Genomic DNA, 26984 nt, shown 5'->3' with positions numbered 1-26984 from the left:
TACGTTCGTGTGGGAAATAACCCGTTTTCCCCAACACTATTGATACATGGTAATATCTTTTGAATGTTTTGAGCTTACTAGAAGTTCTCATAATATCCATATAGGCATTGTACTATGACAAGTGATCTATGCGGTCCCTAGTTCCATCATATATTTCATTCGATAGTTTATTGCAGCTAATAAGTGAGGGATAGAGGATTCTCTTTTCGGGGTTCGAATTGGAGGTTGGAAATGGTTGTAATCCTACAAGAGCCCTAGGTTGACTGCCCCTTGTGATGAGGTTGTGCCTTGAAATCCAAAATAAGACCGGAAAACTTGCATGAATTTTCTAGCTCGATGCTCATGGAATCCTTATTACTAAATCGATTGACCATGAATAGAGCTTGAAGTTACAACGGGGTTGGTTTAAGTGGTAAGTAGATTGATATTGCTTAAGCAATGTCTCAAATTCGAGTATTTGAGTATGCAGAAAATCTCTGTTAGGAGATTCACCCACCAAAATTAGGTGTGCGACCTGAGTTAGTCTTGGAATTGGAGGGCAACAAAAAAAAAATAGGGCTTGAAGTTGCTTGCACAGTTTTTGTCGGGCCATTGGACTGATTTTGGTCTAAGTATTGATTTTCTTGTACTTCAGCTTCAATGTTACATGTTTAATTTTGGACTTCTTGTGGGTTAAGCATTTTGATTGATTCTATTAGCTAGGAAGTTCGTTATACGCTCACCGCACCAATGTTGTTGTACAAAATGAAGAAATTTGATACATGAAATCGGAGAATTAGAGTCGAGATTCAAAGTAATGGAATTTTAAGTATTGGTATTATTCAAAAGCCAATCAAAGAACGATAATGTGCAGTACTAGATGAGGCAATTTGAGGTTTCATACACCTGGATAAAACCTTCACAAATCTGCCGTACATATGCCGCTTCAGATACTGTTTTTCTACCAATTTTCGTCCTTCCCTACCCATTTGCTCCCTTGCAGTCGGGTTTTCCAGCAAATACCTGAGGTTCTCAGCAAGAACTCGATTCCCTGGACGCCCCATTGAGTGAAATAGCCCACTCACATTCTGCTCAACTATCTCTTTTGTGCCCCCGCCATCAGTGCCCAGCACCTGTATCATGTGCTTCAATTTGTCAATAATTCCAACTTTTCCATTAAAATAAACAACAAAATCGGACAATATACTTTGTCTTACCGGAAGACCAAATGCCATTGCTTCAATAGTCACTCTGCCAAATGTTTCTCCTACTCCCTGTGCACATAAATCTCACATCATATCGTCTACTTTTTAATAAAACATTCATGTTTTATGCACATTTGAAGGAGTAACATAAGATTGAATGATGAATTAACATAAGGTTGAAAGATGAACAATCTATCACCTGGGAGTTCATGACATAAACATCTGCTGCTGAATATAGTGATGACACACTTGTGGTTGCAGGAGTCCAGAGTACGTTCTTCGACAACTTTGAATGCTGAGACAAGAATCCTAGAATTGCTTGAACATAAGGTACCTTATTGCTTTTAGATCCGACAGAACCGATGAGGATTTTAAGAGATTGTTCCTGCTTTCCTCTGGTGTCAAACAGAAAATTTGTAGAAGATATATCAGCATTGGTTGATTTCCGAAGCAAACCTCTTAAATGATGTTTTCTTTCCAAGGCTGACTGATCTTGCTTCATATCCAATGATTCTTTAACTTGAGAATCAGTGTCCGAAGGATATTGATGAATCATAAGGTTTGCTGATTCAAGAAGTAAGAGTTGGCCCTTTCCAGCATTTATGCTACTTAGAGACATGACAAGCATGTCATTATCTTTCAACCCCATCTCTTTTCTTACTGCATCTCGCAGTAACTTCCTTTTTTCTAGCATCTTATCCGGGCTAGAAGATGGGGTGTTTAAAGAACAAGGGATTCCGGCTACAAATGCGAGCTCATCGTTAACGGCAAGCGGAACAATATAAGGCCAAGATCTCAACTTGATATTTTCTTCTTCACACCAGTTAAGCCACTGTTTGCTCTGCAATTCGGACAAGAAAATTAGAATTTTCACCCGGTGTAGAACATGCTTTGACCGATCAAAGTACTCTCTTCTGTTTTCCATAATCCACCAAGCAATTTGACTTCCCCCAGCTGGGAAATGATCTATATATTGATCTGAAACCAACACATTAACTCAAGTGGCAGACAAAAACCAATGAAAAATCCATGGAAGAGTTTAGTCTATCATCTCAAGCAGTACGGTAATTATTATTCGCAGTTCAAGCCATTAAGTGTAAATAAATGGCATAATGGAGCATCTTAACTGCAGGCAAGCATATCGTTTACTATACCGGTATGTGTAACTTTCTAAGAACAAAAAGCTAGCAGCCTAGCACCCTTCAATCGACAATGATCCCTGAACGAGGCATACCACATATATTCGATGCCATTTTTACTTGATAATAAACAGAAATACTGCAAAATTACTAGAACGATGAACGACTGTCCTTTGGGGTCATGTTATCATATACAAATATATATAAAAATGGATCAATAATCTTAATGAAAATATTATTACACACAAGATATGGCACAATGCCAACTTTCTTATAGAATGAGAAGGCATTATGCAGCTAAAAGGAAAATTATGCAACCTAGCAATCAATAATAGCTGATCTTCATATCTGCAGAAGCAATTACTCAGTTTTGAAGAAAAAAATAAAACAATTTTACAATAAATTTCTCACCAATCCATGAAGCACAGACTGCTGATCCCGCAATCACAAGGTCTGACTTCATGGCAGTTTTGAAGCTAATATCTGCTCTATCTTCAATGACTTTGATCCTTCTCCTTGCAAGCTCGGACATCAGTCCTCCCTTCTTACTTAGAACAACAGCAGATACAGTGGCTCCACAGCTCAAAAGCTCTGTTGCCAGTTCCATCATTGAAATGGGAGCCCCTGTCATGGATAGTTCATGAAATACCAAGACCAAGATTCTAGACCTAACAGCGTGAGAAAAGTCCCCCTTCCTATCACATGTTCCAGACCGCTTTTCAGGACTCCGCTTCAAAACTCTGTCCTCCAATGACCCAAATGGACCAACAAATAACCCATAAGTGGAATTCTTCAGAAGAACTGTCTGTTCTTGTCTCTCGGCATTACCATTTTCAATGTACATTGTTTCCTCCGGTTCACCATGCGTCTTGTGCAAACTAAACCTTGCTCTTTGACTTCTTTTCTTCCTGGATGCAATATTATTCCCTTTTGCCAAAATCACATTAAACTTTCCATCACTATGGACTAGAGGCTCATTAGTTCCATTTCCCACTGCTACCGAACTGTCATCATCAGCAAGCAGATCTCGTTGTATGTTCCATTCAGCGACCACTAGCTTATTTCTTGGACCACCACTTAAACCAAAAAATTCCTCTTTTTTATGATTATAAGCCCACCAGGATTGTACATAAAATCCAAGATATGCCCAAAATGCAATCACAAGCAACAAGTACACAGAGCGGTTGCTCCTAAACCACTGAATGCCAACAGCACCATTTCTAGCTTCCCTTCTGGGAGTCCCGCTTGAAATCGATCTCCAGAATATAGGGGAGCTACTTGGAGTTGATCTTCCTGAAAAACTGGACTTAAAACCACCTTGCCTTAATGACGATGCTCCCTTGCTGACACTTTCCTCCATTAGTTGCTGGCTATAGTAAATTGCTGAGAAGCTAAATCAACATGATACTCTGTCCTTCTAACTCCATATTCTCACAAGCACCTTCATCTATAGCTTTCTAAACTTCAAACCTGGCTTAATATTCTTCAGACAACAGCATCATTATGTAATGCATGAAAAGTAAAAAATCTGGTTGCATCATTATCAAATAAGGTTAGTAGATGTTAGTCGCCAATCAGAATATTCCAATCATTCAGAAAACCGTATTCAGTAAACGTTAGCATTACTTTCATATACTTTCTAACCAAACAGTTCTTAGGAAACAAGAAAAAACCGCCAAAACCGAAAAAAGAAAGCTCTTCAAAAATACGCTACGTTCACATTTTCTTGAGAAACAAACGCGTCCTTATGTTAGTCGTAACAAAGTTAGCAGTCGAATAAAAAATGTAGCAAAAGAAAATCAAGAAGCTTAAAAATATCATAGGAGAGCAAAAGAAAAGCACTACAAGCTTATGATCACAAACTATTTGAGAACATTTATAGAAAGTAAACGTAAAACAAATTAAAAATAAATACTAAAACTTTTGCTTACGATTCGAGATTCGAAGAAAATGCAGGAATTAATCCTCTCTGTTTTCTCCATTTTGATGTCTGTTCTTGACTCATCTAAGTTTACATTTGAGAGAAGATATTAGAGAGAAGCAGTTAGTAGTTACAAAACAAAATGGCTGGAACTAATCTTTTTCATTTCATGTAAAAGCATTCAATTAATTAACAAGTCTTAATCACAAATTAATATCTCGAAATTTCCACAATTTATTCAAAATAATAGGGGGAAAAAGTTCATTAAATCTAATAAAATAAAATCTGAGATCCGATTTCTCTAAGAAGATGACTATCCTTTGTGATCATCGGCTACAATTTGTACCATCAAGTTGTTTGAGCTTGGAGAGGCCATGCACCAACTTATTCATCATTATTTCAACAACAATAATTATTTTGCTCTTAAATTGTTTAAAATATAAATGTACTAATGCAAAATAAAATGTTAGCACTGACTGAAAATAAAATAATGTTCGACCGTGTCGTGGAAGAATCACCGCTTTAAAAGTAAAATCGTTCAAATTGGTATAGTCCTCAAAATAGACATTATCCCTAAGGTACAAATAAAATCGATCGACTGGTACGCACCTGCGAGAAACATGTCCACCAATACTCAACAAGACCGAGGAGGATGTAATCGTTGATTCTTCTCCTATCACCATGGAGCTACCTATCTTCGACTAATATGAACGTAGATTTTGGGATTTGATTGTTATACATCATTTAATGAAATAAAAACCCGTGTTCAACATTCACCTTATAATTTAGTTCCTTCGACTTTGGTTTTACTTTTTGCATTTTAATATATAAGATACGATGAAAACTCCGAATGCTTGACGAAGGTTTTGGTGCCGTAGAAGGCTCAACAGTTAGCTACTAGTGGGTTTAATACAGAAGCTTGTGGTCTATGATCTGATTTTATTATATTTCAATTAACAGGTTAACGCTAAGTTCAAACGATCATCATTTCTTTAATGGAAAACGATGAGTTTAGAAGATATGAATAGGTAAAGAACTATTTTATAATATTTAATAGTTGAGTCTCAACAAAATAATTTTTTATAGTTGGTGGATCATTTGTGTACTTTACCCAAAAATTTATTCCAGAAAACTAAAGAGATGAAAAAATTTCAACTTTGTACGATTACTTGAATATCGAGCATTCACCGTAAAAAGGAAATTGCAACTTCGTAAAATGGAATCAGCCAGTTTTTGTTTTTGTTTTCATATGCAATCATTCAATACTCTTTTTCCCGACCATTTAACTGATTTTTTACTTGGCCAAATGATGAAAGAATTGTCGTTTATCAAATATGAACTTTAAGCTTTCAATTCCCCTTATTAAGCTGAAGAAATAAGATTGTGCAAATTATTCGGAAAATGATGAACCTAGGAAGGATAAAATTATTAATTTTTAATATATTTAAAATGTCTTAATCGGTAACTCGCGTGTATCAAATGCAATTAAAATAACTTATATATCGATATTCGATCGAAGTGTTTTAAATATATTAAAAAATCACAAGATAATTGATCAATTCGTAATAAGACATTTTGATATAGAAAAAGAATTCATATCTTATATAAAAATACATTATGTCTGAACTAATATTTCAAACTTAAAAAATAGTTTCATTAAATTGTATAAACTTATTTTATTTCTTATAATTATAACATTAAGTAAAGATAAAAATCACAAAAATTATATAAACAAAAAAATAAGGCAAAGAGGTGTGTGATGCAAGGTGTAAAAAGCCAAATATTGTTATTTATGTATAATCCAGGCCATTGCTTGCTAGCTATGAAAATGATTAAAAACAAAAGGGAAAGGGTAAAGCTACGATAATTCATAAAACAAAGCAAAAGTGAGTGATGATTCTCTCCAACTGTCTTCAATGTCCCATGACAAGCCATCATTGTGTTTCTCTTCACTTTCTTCCTCTACCATTAACAAAGCTGACAACTTAAGCTCCTCCATCCAACACAATTCTCATCAGGTTTTCACCTAATCATCAATGGCCGTCTCACCTCCATCCATTCCCGAAAAGCCCTTTGATTTCCGTGCTCCTCCGCCTTCTCCCATCGCCAGTGGCTGCCGCTCCTCCGTCACCAATGATGAGGTTCTCTCCGAATTTCTCGAGCGTTCTCAGCGCGTCCCTGATTTGGTTTTGCCTGACAAGGTCTTCCCCAGGCAGAAGTTCATTGAAAACCCACCAAAGATTGATTTCCGGGATTTGGATTCGATGGTATGTGAGACTCTTCCCAAGATTCTGGACTCTGTTGCAAGAATCGGATGTTTTCAGCTTGTGAATCATGGGATTCCGGGGGAATCTATCCGATCGGGATTTTCGGCTGCCGCCGGAATTTTCCAACTGCCACCTGAGAAACGGAAGGCAGTGACAAGGTCGCCGGAGAAATTATACGGGTTCGAGGAGATTCATGAGGAAGACGAAGGTGAAGTGAGTGAAGAATTCGTGTGGTGTAAAGCTAAATCCCTGGAATTGGAAATGGAGGGAATTTGGCCTGTTGGATATTCAAATTTCAGGTAAAAAAAAACAGTTTTTTTTTTAATTTCATTTGTGTTTCCGCATTTTCTAATAACCGTTTTTAACACAACCAGTGAGAAAATGGAAACTCTAGTGTCCTCCCTGGAGAAAGTGGCAGAGAAAATTCTCATTGTTTTCCGGGAAAGTTACCCTGAAAACCCGGATTACAAAAACGAAAAGATCAAAGGCTCTGCATGTTACGTATACAAACACGGTCGAAATGTTGCAGGAGACATATGGTACGATGTGATCAAAATGCTGGTCCGAGGGATCGATTATTCGCATGCCTTGTGTATGCATATATGTGATGGATCTTCCAGGTTTCATGTGTATTCGAAGAAAGGTTGGGTGTCGTTTCAACCAGATGATCACACCTTGGTCGTTACACTCGGAGATCAAATTCAGGTAACCTTTAGATCTCGATGATCAAAGAATCATCTCATTTGAACATTTTTGTGATGCGGTGGTGTTGGTTTTAACAGGCACTGAGTGGTGGAGAATTGAAGCATGTGATTGGTAGGGCAATCCATAGAGGAGAGAAGGAAGAGACGGTATCAATGGCATTGCTTTACTCGGCTTCAAGCAGTGAAAACAGGGAAGTTGAGTCAGAAAAGGGAAAGGGAAAGACTATTTCACTTACACAACAGGCCATTGCTGCAATAGTTTTGGCTATTCTATACCATTTTCTAGTCTTTGTCTACGAAAAATTCTGATCTTAATGTTGGTTTAACATCATTCATCAATCAAACAATGAAGAGAGAGACTATTCCCCCTATTATTTTATAAAAATTAAAAATCATCCAACAGAAACCCGTCTAGCTTAATCGGTAGAACGCATGGCTTATAACCTTGTAGTAGTGGGTTCGAATTCCACGGTGGTGGTGTTGCAAATCCATGGGAAACTCCCACTTGGTATGGCCAGTCTTCGTTTTGATTTTCATGTAATTTATTTTACCCCAAATCATAAAGAATATGAACGATTTTGGACCACAAATCTTAATTATTTACATAGCATAAGCCTAAAGACATTCTCAACCACTTGATTTATGAATCTCAAGTTCCCAAAGAAAACGGCCCGGTTCAAAAAAAAAATCGACTCACTAAATTGATGCAGCCTTCAAAGTACATCAGCCCATGCGTGGGATTTGTAAATGAATTTGAATTGCAACTCAATTATTCAAAGCTAATGCGGAAAATAAATTATTGAAATATGAATATACGGCTTGCTTAATTATTAAGTTGATATATTCGAGTAAACACATTTGATCGATTGATTAAGCTGCTCATATTTAATTTCTTTATTTTTTTTAAAGTTATGGGTTTTAGATTCATTGGAAATACTCTCATTCATTCCCTTTAGGGTGCGTTTGGTTCACGGAATGTAAGATTACCATTGGGAATAAAAAATTATCAGGGAATAGGATTACTGAGAATGTTGTATTTTGTGTTTGGTTGATTTAGCATAAATGTAAGATTATCGTGTTTGATTAAAGGAATAAAAGATTACTGGAATGTATATTTGACCAAATTGTCCTTATTATATATTTGTTTTTTAACAAATTGAAAAATATTTATATATTTTCCTTAAAAAAAATTAAATTCATAAAATTTATATAATTTTTTTACAAAATTAAAAATATAAAAAGGTTTAATGAAAGGGTAAAATTTTATTTTAACCCTTGAACTTCATATAAAATTTTAATTATAGATATTTTTTATAAATCTAAATAGTTTAAGGATAATTTGTAATTTAACCTTCGTAGAATTTTTATTATTTAATGACAGAATAATGATATTTAAAAAAAACTAAGAACATTTTAGTCCAAAGCGTCGGTAATCCAACAATACATAAGGAAAAGGAGGTAATGATATTCCCAGTAATATACCCCAAAAAATCTACTATTGATATTGTAAAATTACCGAGAATAACATTCCCGGCCAACCAATTGGGGGAATGTGGATTCCAATCCCATGAGAATCTCACATTCCCCCAACCAAACACACCATTAGAATCTCTCTTTTTCTCCCGTTAAATAATAAGTATGAGTAAATTAGATTTAAAGTTTGTCAAAAAAATTGATATATATGTATTTTAATTAGATTGATACTCTAAATAATTTAAAGGATAAATTATGTGTTAGTACCTACACTATTGATTTTTGTACGTTTTAGTACGTAACCATTCAACTTTTTCTAAATCATATCTAACATTTAGTTTTTGTTTTATTTTTGTACCCTGTGCATTTTTTATGGGTAAATTACATCATTCATCACCTAACTATCTTCTCACTCCTATTTTGGTACTAAAATTTAAAAACTTCCAATTTAACTACTAAACTTTCAAATTGCTCCAATTTTAATCACTCTAATTCATTTTATTAATAATTTTTGTGACATGCCATTTTCTATTATTACTTAATATATATTTAAAAATATATTTAAAAGTTAGGGTGATTAAATTAGGAGTAATTTGAAATTTAAGTGATTAAATTTTAAAAAAAAAAATACTCTAGTGAGAAGATAGTTAAGTGATGAATGATGTAATTTACCTATAAAAGGGTGACACGTGCAAATCATCCATTGACTTTTAATGGTGAGGTACTAAAAACAAAGAAAAAACTAAATGTTAGATATGATCTTTAAAATTTTGAAAATTCAGGCATTAAAATAGACAAAAACGGATAGTTTAGATATTAAATTTGTAACTTACCCTAAGTTAAATGTTTTTTTTATCTTTCTTCATAAATAGATATTTTTATTTTGTTATTATTTTTACTGCTTCCCATAAAGTTTGTAATGATTAGGGATTGGGTCTTTAGTTTAGTTAAAGTTAACGCGCTGTTGGACCGTTTAGATTGTTGGGCCAATTTCTTTGTACCATTTAGGCTCGTGGGAACGTAATTGGGTTGCTAATAATCAAGACTCAAATTAATATTCGAATATCTCGAGTTCGAATTAAATTATCAAATAAAATTAAATATTTATAAATATAAACTGAATAAAAGAAGAATTCTTATTATTTTTCAATTGAAAGTTTTGTAATAAACTAAAATAAATTCGAATACATAATTTATTCTCATATTTTCAGAGCAAAGAACAATATAAAGACAAAAAAGAACGAATAAAGTATGAGTTTTGTTTGCCAACTTAAGCTTAAGCATTAAGGATTGTAATACTATAAGGACAACATGGGGTTAATTAAATCTAAACAAATATTATTTTATGATTAATTTATAGAATTAGATTAGAGCAAGTTTCTTAGGGACTGGGTTCTCAGTAGGGGTGTATTCGGTTTGGTTTTTTACTAAAAATTGAATCGAACCGAAATAAACGGGTTTTCAATATTTAAACCGAAATCGAAACCGAATAGTTAAAAAACCGAAAAAACCGAAATCGGTTTTTTCGATTCGGTTCGGTTTATCGGTTTTTCAATAAAAAAATCACTTGAAACTATAATTTTTTTTACAAAAATTGTCTATTCGGTTCAATATGGAACAAATGGGTTCCATATGGAAAACCCGAACCGAACCGAATCAAAAAAATAAAACCTTTAAATCGAACCGAAAACTGAACCGTTTAAAACCAAACCGAACCGAACCGTTTTACTCGATTCGTGTCGATTTTTTTATTTTCTCGATTTCGTTGCTCAGCCCTAGTTCCTAGTGGCCAAAAAAGCACCTATATTATATTTAAAGCATACCACTGCTTTAATGAATTATATGTATTCTACTCAAACAAAAGGGAAAGGCAAGCGCTTTTTTGCTTCCTTATAATTTGGCAACTATTTAAATCCATCAATAAGCAAACTTTTTTAGTTAAGGAATATATTTAGATACTAAATCCTAAAATTTTAGTAAAAGAAACTTAAGCTTTATATTAAACATAATGTCAAAAAAAAAACTGGGTAAAGTATACAAATGGTCCCCCGACTACGGGATGTTACTTTATCAAGTCCCTAGACTATTAAAAGCTACAAAATGGTCCTTCGACTATAGAATGTTACTTTGTTAAGTCCCTCGACTATTAAAGGTTATAAAATAGTCACACTACTATTCATTATGTTTCAAACTCGTTCTTTTTCAATTAAAACATTGACGGATGTTTAAGCTGGACGTTAACGTGATGACTGAGACATGATAGTCGTTTGAAATTCTGAGATCGGATTTTATCATATCACAGTCAACATGTTAATATTTAGCTCAAAATGTTATTCATTTTTTAACAAAAAATGATGAGTCTGGAATATAATGAATAGTCGGGTGACCATTTTGTAACTTTTAATAGTCGAGGGACTTACTAAAGCAATATCCTATAATCGGGAGACTTTTTTGTACTTTACCCTAAAAAATTCGTTGATTAAGTTATTATTTTTATTTTTATTTTTTTACTTGGAGTATTTTGACCTCAAATTTTCATTTTGGGATTAAAAACTCATAATATTGACTAAATAGTCATTTTAATTCTTATTTTTTTGGGAGCATTTTGGCTCTCAAACATTTCATTTTAGGGTAAAAACTCTATTTTGGAGCGTTAACTGTTTTTTGACTAACAATTCCATCCACATAGTGACCTTTTTGTCTCACAATAAAAATATTTGGGACCAAAAAACTCCAAAAAAAAAAAAGAATAATGATCAAAGTGATTATTTAATTAAATGACTGGCCAAAAGAGTCAAGGTTCCTCTATTACCCTTCGTAGCGTCAAGATGCATGCATCATCCCCTTATTATTAGCGTAAAATATTATACTCCGCAAGAGAAGTCATCCTCCGCAAGAAGTGTCACTCTCTACAAGAGCCTCGATCCTTCAAATGAGCCCAACAAACGTACATATGCCTATAACTTTTGTTGACATGTACCTCATCTCAAGTTAAGAGAGCCGAGTTACAGAGGTATCCTTTATCATCCCACTTAGAATTATTATCCTCCACTCGAGCGTGAGTGTTGAGATGTCTTTGCCAACGCAGATATAATTTTGCCTATCAACCGGGTTCTTCTAAATAGAGAAATCAATCATCTCTATTTCTAGGATGAAAGTATTGAAATGCCTTCGCTATTGAACAAAATTAAGAGATAATCGTTACACTTTCCATCATAAGCCTTAGATCAATCCATTTTATAGCATTCCCTTGACCAAGGGGGACAATGTGTTATACCTCTCAAGAAGAACCTTCGGAAACTATCAAATCTCTGTTGTAAAGACTCCTGAAGATTCCACCCTCTAAACAAAGCCTTCAGAACCATTCTCTATCATATCGTTCTCCAGAGTCAATAATCCTCAATTTTTGGCGCGACTTTAGACATAATCAAACCTTATAGTGGACATCTATATATGTATAGTATGTCAGCCTACTAACAAACCTACATGTCTAGTCTCTCTACCTCCATTCTTCTCTTCACATAGATAACCATTGGCTGGCAACCAAATATTCATCAACTATAACTCTTTACGTAAATTATAAGGAATAAATCATTAAGTATAGTTAATCGATGAGATTAATTTATTCTATCAATAATTATTGATCAAAATATTAAGCGAACAAAAAAATGAATTTCGATTCAGAATCCAAAGGAATTAGGCATTATATTGTAGCATTTAGTTTAAAATTAAATCCTAGAATATTCAAAAAGCCCCATTCCCGTAAATTGTTAGAGAAGAAGTGCGGAGTTTTAATAATTAAAAGACTTGTGGCGGCCTTGACCCACTCGCTCTCTTTTAGGTGAGTTCCAAACTTGGCTTTTATTTTACATATAATCTATTTATGATTGTGACTTTGCTTTTTGCGAGAATTAAAATATAAACAAGTTGTACTGCACTTTGAAATATTTTATTTAACGTCATGCATAGGGTGGCAATGTGCTAGGCGGGGTCGGTTTTGTATTATTTATTTTGGGCGATTTTCTTAAAAAATTATCGGTGATCGGTATATATATCGATCTAACACCGGTCAGATTATATTTCTTGATCTAACACCTGTAGCAGTAAAGCGCGCCCCCTGAATCGCGCTACATGCTGATTTAGCACCACGTGGAGTATAGCGCCTCCTGTACCGTGCTATACGCTGACTGGGTTACACATGGGGTATAGCGCGCCCCCTGCTCCGAGCTATACGCCACGTAGGGGTATAGCACGGATTAGGGGCCGCGCTATACGTCGTACCAAAATTATATTTAACGCGGTCCCTGATCCGCGCTATATAATAATTACATATAACGCGGTGCAGGTACCGCGCCTTATATGTTTATAAATATCGGTTCTCGCATCTCTCCTCACATCTCCTCGTATATCTCATCTCTTATAAATTAATACAACAATTCCCTCAACGAGTAATAATTCTGGCAATCTTCTTATATTTGATTTAAAAGTTCGTGCGATTTTTCGTTATAAGGTAATTTTGTTATAATTTTTTAATTATACTTATTGTTTATTATCATTATTTGAAAAAATATTATACTAATTATTTTTAATTAATTTTTATGTTTGTAAAATTGAAAAGCGGGAGCATACGTCGAAATAGTTTTACGGTGCAGGTAATAATATAAAATTATATTATTTAAATTATTTACGTTGATGTGTAAAAAAAATTGTGTTATATTTCGTTCATATATAATTTATTTAATCAGGTTTGTTTAAGTTATTTTTTTTGCAGATATAATAATGCCGCACTTTTAAACTCAAAGAATGGCGCGACTTTCAGCTATTGTTTATTATAATGGTGAAATTCGAGAAGATGAAACCGGTGTTGTTTTCGTATTAAATGAGCATGTTAAAATATCATTCAAGAGAAACATAACTCTTGAGGAGCTGATAACGAAGATTTCGAGGAAGATTCATGTTAGAAGTAACAGAAGAATGTCGTCGTTGCAGTACAGATTTCCAACATCATTGTTGCCATTAACTTATACAGCGTTCGAACTTTCGAACAATGATGATGTTCAAATGATGGTTGAAGCTCAAAGTAATTATTCAGACGCCGCTATTGAGATGTATGCACATTTTGTTCAAGTGCGTGCTGTTCGGGGTCAATCTTTAAGCTCACACTATGGGCTGGCTGAACAAGTTGATCAAGTTGACAGCCCGACTACAGTAATGTGTAATGATTTTAATGCCATAATGGGGAGACATTCATCCGCAACTCCTTACGATATGTACCGAGGTGGGTCCACGAATAATCTGTATGGCAACACCGCGTCCAGTTCAAGGGGAAGGCATTCATCTGCAAATTTCTTTGACCATATAGAGATGTCATCGACGCAACCATCTGTGCAGTTTTCATTTGACACGATGGCTTCAAGCTCCAGGGGGAGGCATTCGACTGCGAGCTTTTTCGATCTCAATGTCGATATGCCTTCCAGTTCAAGGGGAAGGTGTGCAAGTAGTAGGTTCTTCGACCTAAATGTGGAGAGCATGGAGGAACCATCATCTTCACCAGAAGAACCGCTTCGTGAGCCTGGTGCGGATGATACTAAGACTGGACTATTCATTCACCCAGAATCACCGCAATTCAACTCCGATGATGATGAAGTTCCAGGAAATGTGGCACAAACTGACCCTCCTGCACACATGTATGAAGCTAATTATGGTGCAATGTACGGGCTAGAATAATCGAATATGCCTCATCTCGGTGACTATGGATATTACTAATCAATAAATAATGGTGAGTTATCTTTAGGCATGGAGTTTTCAAGCAAAGAAGAAGCGATGATGGCTATCAAAAATTACAATATCCGTAATTCTGTTCAGTCCAGAGTCAACTGATCGACGACTGAAAAATATGTATGCTACTGTGCCCGACGCGAAAACGGATGCAATTGGATGGTTCGTGTATCGAAAATGAAGAGGAAAAACAACATATGAGAACTAACAGTATACAATGGTCCTCACACATGTTGTACTGGAGGGGTCAACCAAGATCATCCCAACTTGGACTCTGAAGTGATATGCCAAGCCATCATGCCCATGGTAAAAGCAAGCTCTTATATAGCTGTTGCAGTGTTGATTTCAGCTATACAATCGCAGTATGGTACACCGTCTCCTATAAAAAAGCTTGGTTGGCAAAACAAAATGCCATTGTCAAACTTCATGGTGAATGAGATGCATCTTACAACGAACTTCCAGGTTGGTTTAGGCTGGTGCGGACGTTGAATCCTAGGACAATTGTGGACTTTGAAACCTCCTATGCATACCATAATGATCGAGTTATTCGCGATCGATGCCAATTCTACCGGGTTTTATGGAGTTACCCATAATGAGTTAATGCTGCCAAACACTGCAAGCCTAGTCCAGATCGACGAGACTTTCTTGTATGGAAAATACAAGCAAGTTTTATTATTGGCAGTTGTCCAAGATGGCAATTGCAACATTCTTCCAGTTGCTTTAACTCTTGTCGAAGGAGAAGATACAGATTCTTGGGCTTTTGCCTCTGAAATTTACGTGCACATGTTATCACGAGGGAAAAAATCTGTGTCATTTCAGATCGCGGAGCTGGGATCAAAGCAGCAATGGAGTCTTTGGGTCCAATGTGGCAACCACCCTTTGTCCAACATAGGTATTGTCTCTGACACATTGCTACGAACTATCATGGAAGGTACAAGAAGAATGATAAACGTCAATTAATTGTGTGCATAGGTAAGTGAAAGCAAGTTAGTAAGTTATACATTTTTTGATCATTTTAATTTTGCAAAGAAAGCAAGTTAGTAAGTTATACATTTTTTGATCAGGTTACGAACTACTTCCTCGAACGTTTGAATCAATGCTTCAAGATTTACGGGCGAAGAACGAGGAAGGATACAATTTCATCAGCCTCATCGATAAAGAAATGTGGACGAACACATATGATGGTGGATATCGATATGGACACATGACGACCAACTTGGCTAAGGCAATCAATTCAACATTAAAGGGTGCACGTCACTTACCTGTAGCGGCTTTGGTAAAAACTACATATTTTCGTTTGGGGGCGCTTTTTGCGAAGTTCGGGGGACAAGCTCAAACCTGGATGCAAGGCGGTCATGTCTATCACCCTAGATTAGTTGCAGATCTACAGAAAAAAAATTTCTGCATCAAATAGAATGTCTACAACAAGCTTCTCAAGAAGGCATGAAATGTTTCGTGTCACAGAGTTACCGCGACCTCTTCAAGGGATTGAAGCTGTGTCGTTAAGAGTAAATTTAAGGGACAGAACGTGCGACTGTGGGTTTTTTCAAGCTCTGAAGTATCCATGCTCTCATGTGATAGCAGTTTGCTCGCATACACGTCAAGACTATAACCATTTTGTGGATCCCGTATACCTACTATCTGAAGTTTTTAAGGTATACGAATTTGAGTTTCCCCCCATAGGTAATGACAAAGACCCTGATGAGGTTCAAGATTGGCTTTCAATTGTACCAAATCTGAGTTTATTGAGGGAGCGTGGTCGTCCAAAATCCAATCGAATTCATTGCGATATGGATATTCGAGAAAGATCTAGACAAGACAGAAGATGTGGCCATTGTAGAAACCTAGGACACACTAGAAACACATGTCCACTTCTGTTGTCATTAAGTAACAATTAATGAGGAAATGATGTATTTGTTTATCAAATAATAATTCTTGTATTTTAATTTGCATTTACTTCAAGTTAATGTCATTCGATAATCGCTGATGAAGATTAAAAAAATGAACACAATCATTAAATTTTATCAAACTAATAACAATTTGGTATTTAAATACAACAAACTTACAATAAGAATTAAATGGTAAATGATAACCAAATTACAATAACTGATATTAAATGGTAATAAACAAAATTAACTGAAATATATTAAAAAAAAGTCCAACAAATTTAACAAAATAAAGTAAGTATTAAATGAGAAATAATAAAAAAATTACAATTAAATAAAATAAAGTAAATACAAATATAAAAAAAAATCTATCGATGTCTGTGTCGCGAATGTGTTCCGCAGGGCGGTGGCTGTCAGTCTCGAGGAGGATTTCTTAGTATCACTGGTTCTTACTCCTCGTTGTCATCATCATCGTCGTCGTCACCATCATCATCGTCGTTCTGAGCAGGTACATTAGGTTGATGAGGCGCTGATGACGATGAAGCACCTCCATAGAATAAGGACCCTGGAGGTGTATGACTGACTATCCCACCGGCCTAGGAAAACCCATACATCGTTGAGTGTGAAAACTGTACAGGAGGTGTCTGTGCTGCGGCCATGGGTGATGAGGCTGAACCCGGCAAATATCCAGTATATAAACCCCAAGTCGAATATGCAAACATAGACCCATAATAGCGTCTAGGAGGGGTCATCTGTGACGGTGTCGGGGTCATAAAACCAGGTGAAGGCGGCGGCGGCGATATCTGGTAATGGAAAGGCGATGGCGGCATCATATATGGTTGCGGTGGCTGCTGGGAAGGTCCTGCTGGTGCAGTTGAGGATGAACCGGAAATATATGCTCTCCGTCCACGAGTCGGGGACGATGGTGCTGTGTCGGTGAATGTCTCTGTCGACATCGTGGAGTGCCACTCGACGGTCGCATAACAGATCAGAGGGACCATCGCCATCCAAACATCTAATGGACCCCTCAACTCAGGTGGGATCACCGCCCTCACATCATCAGTAGAATATGACACCCATTCAAACTAAAACAAATAATATATAATTTTTATCAAAATAATAATCTAATTATATAACTATAATCTACAATCGATTTTTAAACATTAAAATTCATACCTGTGTGTCAGCCTTCTGATCAATTAGCACCCTAATTTTTTCTAAATCATCAGGTAGCTCCTGATGATTTTTCCTATCAGTAGACCACCTATTCAAGGAAAAAAATTGTTATATGCTGTATAAAATTATTAATATACAAAATCAGTTTTATAATTACCTCAGAAGTAGTGGAAATACGAATGGGTTCTTCACAACAGGACATAAAAAGGGCAATCGATACCATGCCCAAGACTGCAGCAGCAGGAGACATCCGCCGATAGCATTACGTCTGTAGTCAGTGGCTCCACACATCTCCCTGTACAGCAAAGCCAAAACTGCCGAGCCTCAACTGAATGATCCGGCGAGACGAAAGTCGCTAAGATATCACAACCACATGCAGTGAACTAGGTTGCGCAATTTGTCTGGCATCAGTAACCCTCCTATCAACTGCAGTATGCATGCCCGTGCATACATCTTAACCTCATCCTCAGAGGCGTTTGCGCTCAACTCCCGAAAATTGGCATTTAACCAATTTAACGGTATCCTACCTCCGATAAAATTTTCCGGGACACGTCCTAGACTATCCCGACACAAAGTAGTCCAAGAACCGGAAGTTATCCCCGATATCACATCTCCATCCACCGGAAGCCTCAGGTGCATAGAAACATCCTCAAGCGTGATCGTGCACTCTCCGCACGGAAGTTGGAATGTGTGGGTCTCCGGCCTCCACCGCTATACTAAGGCAGAAATCAGGTCTGGCTCTATCTTACAGTGACCCTGATATCTACCTATGTAACCGAATCCAGCCTCTACTAAATACGGCAAGACACGACTGGGTATCACTAACTTAAGATTCCTAATAAAAGGATCTAATACACGGTCATCCTCCTAAAAATAAATAATTACAAAAATTAATTCTTACTCTAATAATCATGCATTAAATAAATCAACTAATTATTACTAATAATTTAAATTAAATTAAAACGTTAAAATGTTACCGTATCAGCAAAGTGTCGAGATATTTAATTCTTAATCTAATAATCATGCATTAAATAAATCAACTAATTATTACTAATAATTTAAATTAAATTAAAACGTTAAAATGTTACTGTATTAGTAAAGTGTCGAGATATTTAATTCTTAATCTAATAATCATGTATTAAATAAATCAACTAAATATTACTAATAATTTAAATTAAATTAAAACATTAAAATGTTACCGTATCAGCAAAGTGTAGAGATATATGATTTTCATCCAAGCGAAGTAGAATGCCTTCCATTATATATCTGCAAAGAATATATAGTAAAATTTAAATAAAGAAATATAGTAAAAATATTATAAATATACCTTAAAAAGATAGAGTATTTAAGAGAATTAGAGAATTTGAGAGAATTTGGTGTGATAAAAGTGATTGAGGATGGGGTATTATAGGGAGGATGTGGACGTGAATGGTTGGGTATTTAGGGGTATAGCGTGCCCCCTGCACCGCGCTATACCCCACGTGTCAGATACCCAGGTATAGCGCGGATCAGGGGGCGCGCTATACCCACGTGGCGCAAAATCACCGTATATCGCGGGGCAGGGCGCGCGCTATACCCACGTGGTGCCAAATCAGCGTATAGCGCGGTTCAGGGGGCGCGTTTTACTGTTGCGGGTGTTAGATTGAGAAATATAATCTGACCGGTGTTAGATCGATAAATATACCAATCACCGGTGATTTATTGGGAAAATTGCCTCTATTATGTCCTCAAATTTGAGGGTACGATTTTGAAGAATCCCTATTATCTATTTCGGGGATTTTTTCTCCCTATACATATCCCTTACGAATCCCTGCGGGTTTCGGTTAATGTCCATCCCAAAAAATAAACACACATTTTTGAAATTAATGCAACACCTAAAACTTGTAAGACATATCAAATTGTCTCAAATTGGTCTCTATCTATAATATGAAAGTTGCAAACGTCAATATTCATCTACGCCCAATATATGTGTACAATCTTAATCATTTTCGATCTCAACAAATCAATGTATATTAAATGAAAAATATATAAACTTCAATTTTAATTCCTTTGAGATGTAACAGTGGTAATACGTAATCTCACAGATATTTTTCGGGGATCTCCACGGTTATTTTTGTAAAATATCGGGGATCTCTACGGTTATTTTTTGGGGACCCTCATGGTTATTCACATAGGTACATTTCGGTTATCCCCACAGTTCGATATAGCAATATCTATCTCCATCCCCATTTAAGCTTTGGGGATAAAACTCCCCCCATCCCCATCCCTATGGGTGAAGATTTCGATTATTTCTCATCTTCGTCGGTTCGAATCCCCATGATTTTCGATTTTTCTCCACCCGATTGCCACCCTTAATCATGCATTTCATACTAGTTCTTTTTTGTTAAAATTGTCATTTATTATTATTTTATGATAAAACTTTTTTAAATTTCAATTATAATTATTTTAAATAATTTAAATAATTAAAATATTAAAAATATTTTCTTAAATTTTATCATTAACAAATTTTAAATAATAAGAAGTAAAAATAAAAAAATTATCATCAGAAATTAATAAGTACTCATTTTAATATGGCGGATGGAGTATTATCACATAGTTGTTCGTGTTGATGAAGATTTTTATATAAGTTTTAATATATTAGTATAATTGTTTTATATAAGTTGGTGTATTCGTATAATATTTACGTTTTTATCATACTTCGTCATATTTAAACATTTTTCGATATTGTGTTCATGTCGCACAATCATGTCACATGAAATTGCTTCGTCTAACTGATGTCACACGTACGATATTTTTAGGGAAAGTTTCACGTTTAGTACGTAAGTTATCATATTTATTTTATTTTAATATTTAATTTTTTTTTAAATTATACATTATGTTTTTTTTTTCATTTTAGTACTCGACAGTTAAAAATTTAATTGACATTCTTTTATGAGTAAATTAATACATTCATCACTCAATTATCTTGTCACTCCTATTTTGATCATTGAAGTTTAATTTCATTTGTTTAATCGCTTTACTTTCAAATTACTCATATTTTAATCACTCTAACTTATTTTATTAATATTTTCTATGATGTGACATCTTTTAATTATTATTTTAGTAATATATGATTAAAATAAAAAATGACGGGATGAGTTGGAGAGGCCGATAAGAGTGAGGATGTGATGGTGGAGTGAGTGGTTTGTGATTTAGGGTTTATGGTATAATTTTTTGTTTTGGGTATAATTTTAAATTTAATTTTTTATTTTAATTGTATATTAATAAAATAATAATAAAATTCATATCACATAATATATTAATAAAATAAATTAGAGTGGTTAAAACAATAGCAATTTGAAAGTTGAGTAGTTAAATTGATTTTTCTAAAAACTTTAGTGACCAAAATAGGAGTGAGAAGATAGTTGAGTGGTGATGATGTAATTTACCAATAAAAAATGTCATGTGCAACACTTCCGTTAAGTTTTAACAACAATATACTAAAATGAAACAAAAAATAAACAGTGGGCATGGTTTTGAAAAAAATGAAAGTTTAGTTATTAAAATGGAATAAAAGTGATAGTTTAGGTGTTGAACATATATTTTACCCTATTTTTTATTATTAATTATATATATAAAACATTGGAATAAAATATATGTCATGAACTGTAATGCCCTAGATCTCGGGTTAGGAGTTTCAGGTTATTCTGAATTGGGCTTTGGATAAAACCCATGGCTTTTTGGAAGCCTTGACCCAAGTTTAAGTAAAATTGGGATTGGCTTGGGCCCAATTAGTATAAAGGTGATAATTTTAGTTTGCAACCAAAATCAAGAGAACCAAGAAAGTAATTATACCATTGTTTAAAATAAAAGCTGAAATCCCTTAATTGTTGATGATATCACATCTGAAGACTCTCTCATTTTCTTCACCCTCTTGTCATCTTTTTCCTCTCCAAAAGCTTCATCTTCTCTCTTCTTTTCCTTTAAGTTAGACAAGTTAAAGGTGGTAACTTGGTAACCTTGCAACCCTTCTTTGGCAATTCAAAGGTAAGAATCAAACTCATTACCTCTAGAGCTAGGGTTGTTCATTCGGTTAAAATCGAATCGAACCGAACCGAATTAACCATAATCGATTTAACCAAACTTTTTTTTTCTTTAACCGTTAACCGAACCAAACTTTTTTTCGAAAATATTAACCAAACCGAATAAATTTCGGTTAATTCAGTTAATTTTCGAATTAACCGATTTTTTTTAAAATTTTCTAATTTATATACAAATTTAATGTTTTTAATTAAAAAAAAGTTTATAATTAATTTAAATAATATATAATTATAAAATAAAAATTTCAGATAATATTTTTAATTAATTAATATTGATTTAGGTTTAAAAGTTATTGGATCTTAAATTATTAATTGGGTTTTAAATGGTTTGGGCTTAGTCCATATGTTATATATAATATATATAATATTTTTAATTAAAACAACAATTTACAATTAATTTATATAATATGTAATTATAAAATAAAAATTATATATATATTTTTTAATTAATTAATATTGCTTTAGGTTTAAAAGTTATTGGATCTTAAATTATTAATTGGGTTTTAAATGTTTTGGGTTGAGCCCATATGTTATATATAATATATTTAATATTTAAAATTTAATTTCGGTTAATTAACCGAATTCGAATCGAATTAACCGTTAACCGAATTCTAAAAATTTTCTTAACCGTTAATCGACTGAACTGAATTAACCGAACTAATTCGGTTCGGTCGGTTAACCGAATTAGTTCGGTTATTTGAACACCCCTATCTAGAGCTTTCATTTGAGACTCTAAGATCAAGCTTTGGCCATGGTTGCAAAAACGGGTTTTGTGGGGGTTTAAGGAACTAGTTGGTTCTAATCCGTTTTTCAAAAAAATTAGGCCTTAAGAAGTGTCCTTAAACTATTCTCAGCCTCTAAATTCAATTAGTAACACTTGCCTTGATTTCTTTCTTAGAAAGAGAAGTTTAAGAGAGCTCCGAAGCTAGATGAAAGGAAAAGATTGTCCTTGGTTGAACCTTGGACACTTTCAGCAGCTTAGAATTTTCAGTTAACTCACTCCTAACTAAACTTTACCACATGTAGCTCATTAAGTAGGTTTTGATAAGTTGCATGTGTTATAAAGCATGTTCATGGTAAATTGTATCTTTTGATGTTTCAGTATATTTTAAGGCCTCTTTATGACCCCTAAAACCAGTAATAAGACTCTAATAACAATTGGGACCCTCAACGGGATGTTTTGGGGTGAAAGTTAGCATCTTTCGTGGCCAAAACATGGTATTTTCGAGTATATGTATCAGTGCTGGAAAAACAATATCGATACTGTTTTTCAGCCAATGTAAAAATAACCTAATTTTATGAAAGGGGTATCGATACTCATCAGGGAGTATCGATACTGCAGGGCTTGTTTCGATACCCATAGGGTGGTATCGATACCAGGAACACAAATCAGATTCCATAATACAATTTTGGTATCGATACTCCCAGGGTAGAGTATCGATACTCCCAGTAAGAGTATCGTTACTGAGCTATTTTTCAAAACATCAAACCTAATTCTAGTTTTGATACTCAGACCAATATCGATACCACAATCTCAGAGTATCGATACTCATCCACGAGTATTGATATCAACTTACCCAAATCAACCCATATCAATCAAGCAGTATCGATACCAACAGGTGAGTATCAATACTCAGGATTCAGTATAGATACTTAAGGGTCAGTATCGGTACCCACAAACAGTTTTGGATAAGTAATTTAAGGGTTAATAGTTTAGACTTGAGGGCCCTAAATACATCAGTATAACAGCAGATAAAACTACAAGTGAAAACAGTAATTAATATCATAACATTAGAAACAGTAACAGCTAGGATTACATAAAACTAGTATTGTTTGACACTCGAGAAACAGTTAGGACACTCGAGTCTCTCTAGCAGAACATGACAATCAATGGATATCCAGTCAGTGCCAAGGCACTTCAGCAGTCGAATGGGCGCAAATGCCCCAAGACTCAACGAAGTAAGTTGGTGGATGTACATTTTCGATGCAGTTCCAGATCTCACCCTAGAGTACTCGAGGGTATTTCGACAAGCTAAAGGGGTGCGTGATCCCCGAGATGCAGAACCTTCAACCGCACCATAATGCCAACCACAACTTAGTAGATCAATATTTTGCATATTTTCATACCTGTTCCCCTAGCCAGCTCATTTAGTGAATGCATGTAGTACAATACAATTATTTGTGAGGCAGTGAGCTCGTAAGCTAAGCATATGAAATGTGTTTTCGTGAGCAGGTTCTTAGGTGATCAGTTCGGTAGTGTCGTCGTCACCAAATATTCCAGCTCAACAAAGACCTTCAGAGTACGTCTTGATTTGTGTTAGAGGGTATGTACTGTTGTAGACCCTTATGTATTCAAATGTAATTCTATTTTGATTTAAACTCAACGTTTTTATTTGGATGATTTGGGAGCTCCCCACATTTTATAAACACATATTTATTATCATGTTTTACTTTATTTATGTGGATGGTTTTTATTCAGTCATTTTACAATCATGTTTTAAAGAACTTTTTGGATTGATCATTTCGATGGTTCAGTGTGACATCATAATCCATTGATCTTCGGGTCGGACTGGATTAGGGTGGCACTACATCTATGAAGTGTATGTGCATTGCCTGATTAAAAAAAATTGAATAGATTCTAGACTATTAAAAAATATGTTATCAAATTCAAATATACACGGTACTTCTCCATGCAATAACCGCAAACTACTTACTCATCAGCTACATGATAAATTAGCGTTGATAGATTAGTTATGTTAAATTTGAGCCTGCACATGCACTTATGTATTTGAACGTGCATGCATGTATACATGGGCATACATAACATGGCAGAGCATGCTTTGACAAAGCCATTGAAATAAAAAGCTCCTTTTTTTAGTGGGAGAGAAAGTTTGGCATGAAAGAAATACAACTTTTCTCAAATTAAAGCCTCTCTTTTTTATTTTTCAGCTGCTTCTTGGACAGTTCCATGCTCGTGGTTTTAACCTGGACGCACCTTGTTAATTTGTATATATTAATTGTTGTTCTATTAAAACTGCCCCACAGCCAATGAAATCCCTCCCATCTTTTCTTTATTAATGATTGCGAGGATTAAAGTTAAAGCAGCACCTTTTTTGTTTATTAACCGTTTAGGTGGAAGATAGTGAAACGTGTGACTACTAATTGATCGAAAATGAATATATTAAATTAAAATAAATCTAAACTCTCTAATTGAATTGTGATATGTGTCATTATTCGATTGAAGAATTAAATTTATATGACACAAATCGAATAATCTTAGGAATGTAAGTGTTCAATACCAAATAATTAAGAATTATATTTAAATAAATATATATTGTACTTATCTCATACTAATAAAAAAATGTTTAGGTGTAGTTTTGATGGAGTGTTTTTAGGGGATTTTTACTCAAATTTCACCCACTAAAAAGTTAATATCCGTTTTAAAGTTGTAAGCTGTACATACAACAGTGCACACGTACCGAAATTTCACATTTATACACTAAAAGGAAGCAAATACTTTTAAATTTATAGATTTTATACGTACGATAATGATATATGGCACGCATGCTTAACATTTATTATTAATCTGATGAAAAGTACTAAACTACCACATAGCATATACATAGATATGTGTACGAATTTAATTACAAGGAATGTGAGATTCCCGCATCTCCTTATCCAATAAACGGTAAGCAAAAGTAAGCTGATTTGATACATGAGCTGCCTCCATTTTACTTTACTGAATCAGTATCCTCTCAACTTTGATTTCCGCTCGTTTTTCCTCCTAATTCTCCCATTAATTATTTCGCAGGAAATAGATATAAACTATTAATATACAGACGTCTTATCTAATAATCGGTGAGCCTAGCGGGATGACACACTATATTTGAAATAGTTTATCAATAAATCAGATATCGATAGTTAATTAAAAATATGCAAATATCTTTAATATGATTATAAATACGACGTCCAAAACTTATTTTCTTATAATAAAATAAATTAAGTTGAAAGGGTAGTCCTTATAATAAGTTTTTATAACGTTGTATTTAAATTAATTTATCAATATATCAGATATAAGAGTGATTCAATAAAACTTTATTGCCAACTGCAACCAAATTGTAATTCAATAAGAATTGTGGTGACTATGAATCCAATTTCAGAAATAAATAAGAGTAAGATTCAAGTGGAGCTTGTCTGAAAAGGAAGATGGGGGAGGGGGAAGCGAAAGTGATTGATTTTTGTTCTTTTCAGGAGGGTCCATATATAACTTATAGTGGAATTGTATCACTATCATAAAGACATTGAAATGAGGTTTCATTGGTTGCCATCAATTCAGGCTTCAAAAGCTAAGCTATTATCCTTATTGAATCAATCCAACCAGTTGCCCCTCTTAAATTTAGGTTAAAAGCACAAAATCAAAGGGAGAAAAAGGATTAACCGATAGATCCCAAGATGCTTGTGATGTTTATTTCAAATCCCAAACCTTGAAAAATGTATTTGATAATACACTAGAAAGAGCTCATAACAAAAAGATGGAAAATAACTGAGAAATGCATGGATTTTATTGTAGGTTTTTTTGTTATTCAAACAACAAAAATCAAAACTCAAAACATGGAAATTATTAACAAACTGGGAAAAGATAGATAAAGTCGGCCATTCCTTAATTTTGGAGCTTCAAATCCTCGTAAAACCGTTTAATGAATTCCTCGGCGGCCTTATCGACGGTGCCATTGCCTTCACCGGCGTCTCTTAAAGGGAAAGGAGAGTCCGTTATCCTAAGCTGTCTCACCAAAGGCGTTTGTCCGAAACCCGGTAACATAGGGGAAGCAGCCACAACAGCACCTCCTACGTTGCTGTTGTCGTTAAGCATCTCGATGACGGCCTTCACGGTGGCGATGTCGTCGTCTTCGTGAGTAGGTGGCGCGTGTGTGCAAGCGAAGAAGTTCTGGTAGTAGCTGTTAGTGCTTCTGAGAGAAATGGCTTTGGCGCTGGCGACTTTGCCGCGTTTGAGCCGCACGTTGAGATGGAGCATGAACTTGGGCTTGGATAAAATGCCTTTTTTCATCATGAACAGAGCAGCCCTGACAATGCTCCATACTCTCTTTGCCATCACTGGTAGATTTTGTTCCATTTTTTTGAATGAGGAAATTATTTGTTTGAACGAGAGTGATACAAGGGGTAGGCTATTTAAAGGGAAGCACTAGGAGGGGAGGGTGAGCACTCAAATGATTTTTAATTACTTTTTTTTCAATTGATTTATAATATGTTTTAAGAAGTGGAGTAGAAAGAAAAATATGTACCTACCTGAGTTTTTATTGTTAATAAAAATTAGGGTAAACAAATGGAATAGTCATTTATCTTTTGTTTTTGTATATTT

General features: G+C 34.7%; 3 protein-coding genes across 3 annotated transcripts; 1 reads left to right on the top strand and 2 right to left on the bottom strand.

Annotated features, from left to right (window-relative positions):
• Positions 1 to 821: 821 nt before the first annotated feature.
• On the bottom strand, positions 822 to 3787 carry LOC120195812. Its single transcript, XM_039197750.1, has 4 exons — positions 2735 to 3787; positions 1384 to 2162; positions 1197 to 1253; positions 822 to 1112 (listed from the first exon to the last, which is right to left on the bottom strand). Exons 1-4 carry the CDS (start codon positions 3681 to 3683, stop codon positions 822 to 824), a joined length of 2076 nt encoding a protein of 691 aa, XP_039053681.1. The 5' UTR covers positions 3684 to 3787.
• A 2349-nt stretch (positions 3788 to 6136) lies between these two features.
• Positions 6137 to 7584, top strand: LOC120195813 (1-aminocyclopropane-1-carboxylate oxidase-like). The gene is made up of 3 exons (XM_039197752.1): positions 6137 to 6810; positions 6886 to 7216; positions 7294 to 7584. Exons 1-3 carry the CDS (start codon positions 6281 to 6283, stop codon positions 7522 to 7524), a joined length of 1092 nt encoding a protein of 363 aa, XP_039053683.1. The 5' UTR covers positions 6137 to 6280; the 3' UTR covers positions 7525 to 7584.
• Positions 7585 to 26267: 18683 nt separating this feature from the next.
• Positions 26268 to 26738, bottom strand: LOC120195918. Its single transcript, XM_039197851.1, has one exon. The coding sequence runs from the start codon at positions 26736 to 26738 to the stop codon at positions 26268 to 26270; it is 471 nt and encodes a 156-aa protein (XP_039053782.1).
• Between the last annotated feature and the right edge of the window lie 246 nt (positions 26739 to 26984).

This window comes from Hibiscus syriacus, unplaced genomic scaffold (genome assembly GCF_006381635.1).
Source record: "Hibiscus syriacus cultivar Baekdansim isolate YM2019G1 unplaced genomic scaffold, ASM638163v2 tig00117021_pilon, whole genome shotgun sequence".
NCBI classification, from domain to species: domain Eukaryota; kingdom Viridiplantae; phylum Streptophyta; class Magnoliopsida; order Malvales; family Malvaceae; genus Hibiscus; species Hibiscus syriacus.
Note: the sequence above shows the minus strand (reverse complement) of the source record. Positions and strands in the feature narration are given on the sequence as shown.

Excerpts from the sequence above, each read along its gene's own strand:
- LOC120195918 (XM_039197851.1), bottom strand. The coding sequence starts at position 26,738 with ATGGAACAAAATCTACCAGTGATGGCAAAGAGAGTATGGAGCATTGTC.
- LOC120195812 (XM_039197750.1), bottom strand. The coding sequence starts at position 3,683 with ATGGAGGAAAGTGTCAGCAAGGGAGCATCGTCATTAAGGCAAGGTGGT. Across the intron at positions 1,254-1,383 it reads TTTATGTCATGAACTCCCAG|GGAGTAGGAGAAACATTTGG; the intron begins GTGATAGATTGT and ends TTATGTGCACAG. Across the intron at positions 1,113-1,196 it reads CAATGGCATTTGGTCTTCCG|GTGCTGGGCACTGATGGCGG; the intron begins GTAAGACAAAGT and ends CACATGATACAG.
- LOC120195813 (XM_039197752.1), top strand. The coding sequence starts at position 6,281 with ATGGCCGTCTCACCTCCATCCATTCCCGAAAAGCCCTTTGATTTCCGT. Across the intron at positions 6,811-6,885 it reads GTTGGATATTCAAATTTCAG|TGAGAAAATGGAAACTCTAG; the intron begins GTAAAAAAAAAC and ends TAACACAACCAG. Across the intron at positions 7,217-7,293 it reads CACTCGGAGATCAAATTCAG|GCACTGAGTGGTGGAGAATT; the intron begins GTAACCTTTAGA and ends TGGTTTTAACAG.